Genomic DNA, 12,015 nt, shown 5'->3' with positions numbered 1-12,015 from the left:
TGATATACAGCCATGTGTAAAGTACTTTGTGTAATACTCTCTGGTTTGGGACTAAACGTCTTCAATAAAGAATCAAAGCTCTGCCATTGACAACCATTGTTCTGCACTCTAGACTTGTGAATGTTGTTTGATTCGGAATATTTTTAGGACATGAAACTGATTACTTTCAACCTACTAGGTTTTAGCAGTAAACATGTTTATGCTTAGTCTTTACGGTACCATGTCAGTCCTTTCACCCTACTAGGTTTTAGCAGGAAACACGTTAATGCATAGTCTTTACGTTACCAAGTCAGTACTTTCACCCTACTAGGTTTTAGCAGTTTTAAACACGTTGATGCATAGTCTTTACGTTACCAAGTCAGTACTTTCACCTTACTAGGTTTTAACAGTAAACACGTTGATGCATAGTGTTTACGTTACCAAGTCAGTCCTTTCACCCTACTAGGTTTTAACAGTAAACACGTTGATGCATAGTGTTTACGTTACCAAGTCAGTACTTTCAGCCTACTAGGTTTTAACAGTAAACACGTTGATGCATAGTGTTTACGTTACCAAGTCAGTAATTTCACCCTACTAGATTTTAACAGTAAACACGTTGATGCATAGTGTTTACGTTACCAAGTCAGTACTTTCACCCTACTAGATTTTAACAGTAAACACGTTGATGCATAGTGTTTAAGTTACCAAGTCAGTACTTTCAGCCTACAGTACTAGATTTTAACAGTAAACACGTTGATGCATAGTGTTTACGTTACCAAGTCAGTCCTTTCACCCTACTAGGTTTTAACAGTAAACACGTTGATGCACAGTGTTTACGTTACCAAGTCAGTACTTTCAGCCTACAGTACTAGATTTTAACAGTAAACACGTTGATGCACAGTGTTTACGTTACCAAGTCAGTACTTTCACCCTACTAGGTTTTAGCAGTAAACACGTTGATGCATAGTGTTTACGTTACCAAATCAGTACTTTCAGCCTACTAGGTTTTAACAGTAAACACGTTGATAAATAGTGTTTACGTTACCAAGTCAGTCCTTTCAGCTTACTAGGTTTTAGCAGTAAATACCTTGATGCATAGTGTTTACGTTACCAAGTCAGTACTTTCACCCTACTAGGTTTTAACAGTAAACACGTCGATGCATAGTGTTTACGTTACCAAGTCAGCACTTTCACTCTACTAGGTTTTAGCAGTAAACACGTTGATGCATAGTGTTTACGTTACCAAGTCAGTACTTTCACCCTACTAGGTTTTAGCAGTAAATACCTTGATGCATAGTGTTTACGTTACCAAGTCAGTACTTTCACCCTACTAGGTTTTAACAGTAAACACGTCGATGCATAGTGTTTACGTTACCAAGTCAGCACTTTCACTCTACTAGGTTTTAGCAGTAAACACGTTGATGCATAGTGTTTACGTTACCAAGTCAGTACTTTCAGTCTACTAGGTTTTAACAGTAAACACGTTGATGCATAGTGTTTACGTTACCAAGTCAGTCCTTTCAGCCTACTAGGTTTTAACAGTAAACACGTTGATGCATAGTGTTTACGTTACCAAGTCAGTACTTTCACCCTACTAGGTTTTAGCAGTAAACACGTTGATGCATAGTGTTTACGTTACCAAGTCAGTACTTTCAGTCTACTAGGTTTTAACAGTAAACACGTTGATGCATAGTGTTTACGTTACCAAGTCAGTACTTTCAGCCTACTAGATTTTAACAGTAAACACGTCGATGCATAGTGTTTACGTTACCAAGTCAGCACTTTCACTCTACTAGGTTTTAGCAGTAAACACGTTGATGCATAGTGTTTACGTTACCAAGTCAGTACTTTCAGTCTACTAGGTTTTAACAGTAAACACGTTGATGCATAGTGTTTACGTTACCAAGTCAGTCCTTTCAGCCTACTAGGTTTTAACAGTAAACACGTTGATGCATAGTGTTTACGTTACCAAGTCAGTACTTTCACCCTACTAGGTTTTAGCAGTAAACACGTTGATGCATAGTCTTTCCGGTACTAAGTTAGTCAAATGCAGTTTTGCATTAATATTAGCAACGGGCGTATAATGTATAGACTAGTACCTGATTTTTCATTTTGTTTTTGGTGGGGAAAAAAATTGAGACATCGATATACGGTGACGTTGTCTTTGATTTTCTTTCCTACGCTCGATGTATTCGCTAATGGGTGGGCTGTTATTATTAACGATCAGCGAGAAACATTAAGAACGAGAATTTCAAACGTAGTAATGGATAGTCAATACATTGATAGAATTAAAGTTATATTCATAATTGCACTGACGGTAGACTTCTTAATATATATGATAAAAAGATAACCTTGCATGTAAAAATGGTCCTGTATAGATGATACATGCAGATGCACTTTGTTTGTTATCATATTTTGTATACGAAGTTTGGCTGGGAAATATAATACGATTCGTTATGACATCTTTAATAAGATCGACACAATACAATTCTTTTTTCCCCATTGCTTCTATAAAAAAGAAGATGTGGTATGATTGCCAATGAGACAACTATCCACAAAAGACCAAAATGACACAAACATTAACAATTATAGATCACCGTACGGCCTATAATTGTTTTTAACACGTTTTACAGTATGTTTGTATCCTCTAACATCACAAAGTCTTATAAAAAACTGATTTCATAAGATATAAATATCACCAATTTTACCCCTTAAAAGGTAGTGAAGATCATATTTATTATTATCTTGACTCTTATATATACATTTCAATTTCACATTTGACTGTATTGAAATTAATTTAAAATATTTTAACCTGCAAACGTCACAAGAAAAATAATTATCAAGTTATACGTGACAAATAAATGCACTACATTAAACTTGCGTGTATGATACATGTTGTTGAAACCACACGGATTATTTCCAGCAATTATATGAATATCATTTTAATGTAGCATTACATACATGTAACAATGAACTCGTCTGATATACAACTAAGAGACAATCCTTGTTTAGTAACATTATATGGTTTGAACGTACAAATAATATAAACAACAACTTTTGGTTACTGTATAAGAGGATTACTAGGATGAATTTATTTTGGCGAACGGTAGTTTGGTATATTTAAATGTGAATAAAACTGACAATACACGTTTTAGGTTTTTTTGTTTTTGTTTATATATAAACGTCTTTTTATTGAATTTGTTATGCTAGGTTGTTGGGTCACTTTTACACATGTTAAACAACGCAAATGATTTACGACCTGACAAGCTGTTTTTATACGACCGCAAAATTTGAAAAAAATTTCGTCGTATATTGCTATCACGTTGGCGTCGTCGTCTGCGTCGTCGTCGCCGTCGTCGGCATCGTCGTCGTCGTCGTCGTCGTCGTCGTCGTCCGAATACTTTTAGTTTTCGCACTCTAACTTTAGTAAAAGTGAATAGAAATCTATGAAATTTTAACACAAGGTTTATGACCACAAAAGGAAGGTTGGTATTGATTTTGGGAGTTTTGGTCCCAACATTTTAGGAATTAGGGGCCAAATAGGGCCCAAATAAGCATTTTCTTGGTTTTCGCACAATAACTTTAGTTTAAGTAAATAGAAATCAATGAAATTTAAACACAATGTTTATGACCTCAAAAGGAAGGCTGGTATTGATTTTGGGAGTTTAGGTCCCAACAGTTTAGGAATTAGGGGCCTAAAAGGGACCCAAATAAGCATTTTTCTTGGTTTTCGCACCATAACGTTAGTATAAGTAAATAGAAATCTATGAAATTTAAACACAAGGTTTATGACCAAAAAAAGAAGGTTGGTATTGATTTTGGGAGTTTTGGTCCCAATAGAATAAGGGGCCCAAAGCAGCCCAAAGGGTCCAAAATTAAACTTTGTTTGATTTCATCAAAATTGAATAATTGGGGTTTTTTGATATGCCGAATCTAACTGTGTATGTAGATTCTTAACTTTTGGTCCCGTTTTCAAATTGGTCTACATTAAGGTCCAAAGGGTCCAAAATTAAACTTAGTTTGATTTTGACAAAAAATGAATCGGTTGGGTTCTTTGATATGCTGAATCTAAAAATGTACTTAGATTCTTGATTTTTGGCCCAGTTTTCAAGTTGGTCCCATTCGGGGTCCAAAAATTAAACTTTGTTTGATTTCATCAAAAATTGAATAAATGGGGTTCTTTGATATGCCAAATCTAACTGTGTATGTAGATTCTTAATTTTTGATCCTGTTTTCAAATTGGTCTACATTTAAGTCCAAAGGGTCCAAAATTAAACTTAGTTTGATTTTAACAAAAATTGAAATCTTGGGGTTCTTTGATATGCTGAATCCAAACATGTACTTAGATTTTTGATTATGGGCCCAGTTTTCAAGTTGGTCCAAATCAGGATCTAAAATTATTATATTAAGTATTGTGCAATAGCAAGTCTTTTCAATTGCACAGTATTGCGCAATGGCAAGAAATATCTAATTGCACAATATTGTGAAATAGCAAATTTTTGTTTAATTAGAGTTATCTTTCTTTGTCCAGAATAGTAAGCAAGAAATATCTAATTGCTCAATATTTTGCAATAGCAAGATTTTTTTTAATTGGAGTTATCTTTCTTTGTCCAGAATCAACTTAAATCTTTGTTATATACACTATACAATGTATATTCACTTTACTACCAACTGATAAATTAAAATAATCTTTACCATTCAGTGATAACAAGCAGTTTTTTTTACATCTTTTACATCTTAATATTGTATGATGTATTTAAATGAGTAGTTATTGTTGCAAACTCCATTAGAAATTTTAATTGAGATTAGTTTTGGAATAAGGGAAAGGGGGATGTGATTAAAAAAATTGGGTTCAATTTTTCTCATTTGAAATTTCATAAATAAAAAGAAAATTTCTTCAAACATTTTTTGAGAGGATTAATATTCAACAGCATAGTGAATTGCTCTAAGAGAAAACAAAAAAAATTTAAGTTCATTAGAACACATTCATTCTGTGTCAGAAACCTATGCTGTGTCAACTATTTAATCACAATCCAAATTTAGAGCTGAATCCAGCTTGAATGTTGTGTCCATACTTGCCCCAACCGTTCAGGGTTCAACCTCTGCGGTCGTATAAAGCTACGCCCTGCGGAGCATCTGGTTAGTCACTTCAGATTGTAAAACTTGTTTTGAGTCACTTTTTATTGTGTGACCTAGTTTAAATCACTTCCAATTGGACGATCTGGTTTAGTTTGTACGACCTGTTTAATTGAGTCGCTTTATATTGTGCGACTTGTTTTAGTCACTTTATATTGTGCGACCTGTTTTCGTCATTTTAGTTTGTACGACCTGTTTTAGTCATTTTATATTGTGCGACCTGTTTTTTAGTCACTTCATATTGTGCGACCTGTTTTAGTCACTTTATATTTTAGTCACTTTTTATTACATGCGACGGACCTGGTTTTAGTCACTTTATATTCACTTTAAATTGTGCGACCTGGTTTTAGTCATTTTAGTTTGTACGACCTGTTTTAGTCACTTTATATTGTGCGACCTGTTTTTAGTCACTTTATATTGTGCGACCTGGTTTTAGTCATTTTAGTTTGTACGACCTGTTTTTAGTCACTTTATATTGTGCGACCTGATTTTAGTCATTTTAGTTTGTACGACCTGTTTTAGTCACTTTATATTGTGCGACCTGTTTTAGTCACTTTATATTGTGTGACCTGGTTTTAGTCATTTTAGTTTATACGACCTGTTTTAGTCACATTATATTGTGCGACCTGTTTTTAGTCACTTTATATTGTGAGACCTGGTTCTAGACACTGTAAATTGTGCGCCCTGTTTTTAGTAACTTCATATTGTGAGACCTTGTTTTAGTCACTTTATATTGTGAGACTTGGTTTGGTCACTTTATATTGGGCGACCTGTTTTTAGTCACTTTATATTGTTAGACCTGGTTTTAGTCACTTCATATTGTGAGACCTGGTTTAAATCACTTTATATTGCGAGACCTGGTTTAGTCACTTTTTATTGTGAAACCTGGTTTAGTCACTTTATATTGTGAGACCTGGTTTTAGTCACTTTATATTGTGAGACCTGGTTTAAGTCACTTTATATTGTGAGACCTGGATTTGATTATAAGTAAACATGACGAGAAACAGCAGTCGACCCATTTAAAGGAGTTATTTCCCTTGACCAACTATTTGAACTAGCTTACATGTATTTTGGCTGACACTATAGTGGACAGAGTTTACCTGTAGAGGACATAAATTTACAGAAAAATAATATCTACAATAATATGGTCGAAATTGTCTGTCGATTTCTGTGAAGTTATTGCGCTTTTCTGACAATTTTGAATCCAATTTAGTGGGTTTTTTTCTTCGTTTGTTTTTTCATCTAAAATCATGAAAACTAGATATTCTAAAACTTTGAACCGCAAAAACTATCTGCATGTACAACTAAGTCAAAACGGCAATCTGCTTTTAACAAGAGTTGTTGTCCGTGAATCACAAATGAAACCCACTTTTTTATATCCTTATTATCATGAAAACTATAATGAATAGACCTAAACATGGGGAAGCTTAAACTGATCAGCAGGATATTTTATTTTGTCATATAGTAACACTGTTTTCATTCAATCGTACTTAATCAATTCAGTGATACAATACTCATTGATGACGCTTTAGTTAAAATATTTCAACAAAAACCTCATAATGATAAAATTATAAAAAAAACCATAGGACGTTATTAGATCAAAAGTTTATCAATATGAATAATTATTATTACTAAATTATATTTCGAATTATTATTTACCTGTATAAAAATGCTCTACGTAGACACTACATCTTTAATATGTTTGTTATATGCACGTTCAGGACCCTTTAATGTTTACAAATGTTTGATTATCTACGTGATGCGTCGTCTCTTTATATTATCACGCATATCTTATAAATATTTAAATCACATTTCTCAAATACTAACAACAGAATAGCAACTGGCATTTAACTAGACAAATACGTAAAAGGTAAGATAGTTTTTCTTTACTTATTGATAGAAATTATATCAATATATAAGACAGAAAAGGTTGATTATATATTGTATCAAGATACAATGAACATATTAGAGAAAGCTCCTTGAGGTGGCCACTAAAGAAGGGTCTGTTGTCTTTGTATACTATAACTCATAGAACACTGAAGAATGAAACATACCTCTTTGTTGGGTATCTGTTTTTTTTTAAATGCATGCTGTAAAGCATTCATTGTTATTCAAAACTAAGCCAGCAAAGTACATTTTAAAACTAAGTCAGCAAAGTACATTTTTGAAATTTCATAAGTATACTGGACCCCGCATTTGAAAACTGTTTTGCATTTTTGCCCGGTTTGAATTTATTTTTATATTTGGTCATACATTTTGACAAAGGTCTGATTGTTTAATTTTTCACCTGCATATGTCCAATAAAATAGTAAAACATGACTGACATTTTACAGTCTGTTGTCAGTTACAAGGTGTATTAGTAGACTAGTGTGAAATTAATTGCAAGTGTGAACATCTGGTTATATTGATCATATTTGTGAGTATATACATGTTTTTACTTACATTATTTACACTGTAAGGAAAGGAATATTTTCATGTTTATACGATACTTTGGTGTTAAGTTAAGATGTAAGTATGACTTCATTACTTATATTATAGACCTATATATGCCTTTATTAGGCTATAAAAAGTACAGTTAGATTTAGTCTTTTGTGGGAATCAGAATAAGTTCTACAATTTGATTAAGGCCTTTTTAGGTATAATATTGTATCTGCTTCAATTTGATTTAAATCTTCACAAGGTCAGGGGGTCAAACTTCGTATTCAAACCTTTCAAGTCTTTAGTATAGAGGGTCATACTATAAATTTAAATCTTTACAAGGTCAGGGGGTCAAACTTCGTATCTATGCCTGTATTGAGGGTCATACTAAAGATTCAAACCTTTACAAGGTCAGGGGTCAGACTTCGTATTCATGCCTGTATAGAAGATGAGACTAAAGATTTAAACCTTTACAAGGTCAGGGTCAGACTACGTATTCATGCCTTGAAGATGATCAGACTATAGATTTAAACCTTTACAATGTCAGGGGTCAGACTTCGTATTCATGCCTTTATAGAGGGTCAGACTATAGATTTAAACCTTTACAAGGTCAGGGTCAGACTACGTATTCATGCCTTGAAGATGATCAGACTATAGATTTAAACCTTTACAATGTCAGGGGTCAGACTTCGTATTCATGCCTTTATAGAGGGTCAGACAAAAGATTTAAATCTTTCAGAGGTCAGAGGTCAGACTATAGATTTAAACCTGTACAAGTCAGAGGTCAGACTTTTTATTTAAGCGTTATTTTCATTGCAAATCATATTCAAATCAATCTAACTTAATCGCCATTACATAAAATCAGACCGCATTAAGAAAAATAGTTTAAATTGTATCAATCTAATTAATGTATTGATCTCCGATAATCGGAGATCAATTTTTTAATAAATTGAAATTGTATTTCCCTCGGTTTCAGTTTGTAACCAATATTTGTTTTCTCTCTATTGATTTATGACTTCTTAACACTGATATACTACTGCTGCCTTTATTTATTGTGTTTATATCTTATTCCTTGAAATGAAGCGCCATTGTAAATTTTCTGTCTGTGATGTTTAAAAAGATATAGGAAGATGTGGTATGAGTGCCAATTAGACAACTCTCCATCTAAATATAACAATTTATTAAAGTAAACCATTATAGGTCAATGTTATTTATATGCTAATTATGCATATGTCATTGTCAATTGCCAAAATATAGTGTCAATGAGTTAAAGAAGAAATATATTTCAAAGGAGCGGTACAAGCTCCTAAAATTCGCCGAGCTTGTTTTTTTGGTACGAAGAAGAGAATAACTCTACAATGTACAACCTTGTCCTCTTCCTAAACAGACGTAGATCGGTGATAGCGATAATATTAAATAGCTTGTTTACTAAGCAAAGATAGACAGTTTTTCATAAAAGATTTACATAAACATTTTTTTATTATTATTTACAACTTTTATATCGTTAAAAGAAACTTGAATTTATTATACACATCTCTGTATCTGTTTAAATCAAGATTAAATATAGGAGAAAATAGAAATTCACATATGAAATAATTCGAAACAGTTATTTAGAAAAAAATAGTTTGTGAATGCAATAAATTGAAAGAATTCATCAAAGTAATTTAAAACATATATTGTTGTTAATGTTTTAGTAGTATATGTTACTTGTCAACATACATGCTTGAAAGCTACAACATGTCGTACTGTTTATGCATGGAGAGGTGCAGATTATAATTATTCAATAATAAAGATTATTTATTGAAGACTATTAAGTCACGATACGATTGTATTATGTGCTCATTTGGGAACATGTTTTACAAGAATTAATAAATTGTTTCGGAAAACTTTATACATGTACTCTAAATATAGATGTGAGTTATTCACTCAAAGGTTTTATGTTCAGATGCTTAAATAGTTATCTTTGATCAGAAACGTTCACAGTCTTTATTGTGTAATAATAAATCCCCAGACGTATGTGCATTTATTACTGATATATGGGATAACTCTATTTTCAGCTACTGTTTTGGTATTGGAACAAATAAACTTTAATATAAGAATCAGGACTGCGTTCAATATCGTAGCGGCTACATAGGGCTACGTAGATGTATGACTATTGAACGAGTAGCCAGCCTAGCTGCTATCAATATCTATGTAGCAGCTAGGCTAGCTACACATTCAATAGTCAAAAATCTTCGTAGCCCCATGTAGCTGCTACGATATTGAACGCAGCCCAGTTGATTGAAATCTATCCAAGGTGGTATATTTACTCGAGGCGATAACAAAACTTTACAAAGTTGACTGACACTGTTTTGTTTACTGTTGAAGACCGAAAGTTAACCTATAGTTTAACAAAATATTTACATAACAGCCTCTCGTTATTTTATATTAAAGGATTTTATTCATTTCCATTGTTATCATAAACGTGTTTTGTACTTGTTTATAAAAGGTGAGACGTAGATTAATAAGTTAGTACTATATCGAAGTAAGGTCTTGCAGTGATTGGAGGTGCGAGACATTCCAGTATATGTACTATTGCTGTTTTGTCGGATTGCTCTATAATTCATTATCAACATCTCATCAACATCCAGCTTTTTTAGAGTTTATAATGTTTGACAATCAACACGTATTTCTTGAATTAAACTATGATAAATCAAAGTACATGTGAATTCAAGTGAGCTAATCAGTTTTACGTTTAAGAATGAAATACATCTTGGTGTTAGCGTTTTTTCACAAAACTTGAAAGGCGAAGTCAAAATAATTCATTTAAAAAAGCACCAGACACTTGATCAAAATGTTACGCAGACATAACACAGTTGTTATATAACTGGGCCTTTTTCACTTTTTGTTTCGCACATAATAAATAATAACTTTGTGTTATTTACTATACCTTAATATTTCAATGATGTACTAAAAACATGGTGAATATGTATGAGCTTTATATAAAGTCAGAACATAAACAAATTGTTCATGACTCCATTTTCAGAAAGAAATGAAGACAAAATCCATATTAACAACCCCTTTCTAGTCTCATACTTGACATTATTGAAATTCATGAACTAAGAATAAGCGGTTAGTCCATCTTATAGGTATTGATGACATAGTAGGAGTGGTCGCGTTGGTGTCTAGGCTTTTTGTCCGTAAAACTTTCGTAGAAGCTTAGCCTTGATAAATTTTGTTATAAGTGATCTAAGTAAACCTTGTAGCTGTGATATATTGTATCAACTTATTATGTTACTAGTAAATATTAGGACAATTACCTTACCTTTAAAGGGTCAGGTATGACCAATTGTTATAAAGATTTTAATGTTTTAAAATTTTCTTGACGCGATAAACGAAAAACAAGTATAACAGACAGCTACCAATGACAACCACTGATTTATACACACAAATTGTTTTGGGTGAATGTGTGCGCGCTCAACTTTCCTCCTGGTCTGGACACAATAAATACGTCTGGCTCCCACAACTCCATTGTCATATTATGAATTAAAGTTTTACCCTAATGTAACAAATCTTGTTCTAACTGATGATACTACACAATGTATATCAATCATTAATTATATACTCACCATTTAATTTAAATCACAGTCAGACTACTAATACTTACACTTTACATTTGTATACAATGCATTTATTTTATTCAATAAAACATTTTTTATGTTCCCCAACTGTCATTTTGACAAGTGTTTGTCTTCATGCTGTTCACCTGGTGGTAAAATAAATTGTCAGTGTCAACACCTAACCGGTCATCATCTTAATTACAGTCCACTTTCCTTATAACGTGTGAAACAATTTTACAGGGATTTGATTTTACAACAATTGGTAAGACAATTTTAAACCATAAATATGTCAACAATGCTAGCTATAATTTATTAGGTCAATCATTTATCATTTTAATTATAAAAGTGTGCGATCAAACTTTGCAAAAGATTTGAGAAATGTGTGACAAAGAGGAAGAGGGGAAAGATGGGGGGGGGGGGGGGGGGGGGGGGTTGTTGTACATAGCTTGGTGAGACGATTTTAAACGTTAATATGTGACGGGGGTACAATTGAATAGAAGATGTTTAACAAATGGTGGGATCTACGATTGCTTATACGATTTTAAACATGTATTACGATATTTATTTTTTTGGGGGGAGGGGGGGGGCTGGTTAGATATATATAGTAAACGGGGAGATGTATAATTGGTAAGAAGATTATAAACATGATAAACATCAAATATTCTACGAGGACACACGTATCTTTTGAGTACTTGTAACTTTTCATAAGGTATAGGGCTCATGCGTTTTACAAAATCTCTCTCGGACACACACTCCATAATCTAGTATATTATAAGAGCATAAACCTGAAGCACGGGGAGGCACCTCTACTGTTTCCACACGACGAAGAAAAACTCTAAAAAATATTAAGTCGCTCTACATAAAGTATAGAAATCATGTCTTT

The 12,015-nt window shown here is 32.9% G+C and overlaps 1 protein-coding gene across 7 annotated transcripts in view; it reads left to right on the top strand.

The window, feature by feature from the left end:
* LOC134714739 (solute carrier family 23 member 2-like) overlaps positions 1-12,015 on the top strand; it is a 71,180-nt gene that overhangs the window by 35,149 nt on the left and 24,016 nt on the right. The window contains exon 1 of one of the 7 annotated variants that reach the window (XM_063576254.1): positions 6,851-6,985. The exons of 3 other annotated variants lie outside the window; for them this stretch is intronic. Coding sequence is in view for 1 of the 4 variants with exons in the window: in XM_063576253.1 (XP_063432323.1) it covers positions 7,622-7,623 (2 nt within the window). In the remaining 3 variants the exon portion in view is untranslated. Of the gene's footprint in view, positions 1-6,850; positions 6,986-7,511; positions 7,624-11,291; positions 11,395-12,015 lie in introns of those variants that run through there. 3 more of the 7 variants (XM_063576256.1, XM_063576253.1, XM_063576255.1) reach the window with 3 other exon arrangements.

This window comes from Mytilus trossulus, chromosome 4 (genome assembly GCF_036588685.1).
Source record: "Mytilus trossulus isolate FHL-02 chromosome 4, PNRI_Mtr1.1.1.hap1, whole genome shotgun sequence".
Taxonomy (NCBI): Eukaryota; Metazoa; Mollusca; class Bivalvia; order Mytilida; family Mytilidae; genus Mytilus; species Mytilus trossulus.
This window is presented reverse-complemented; position numbering and strand designations above follow the sequence as displayed.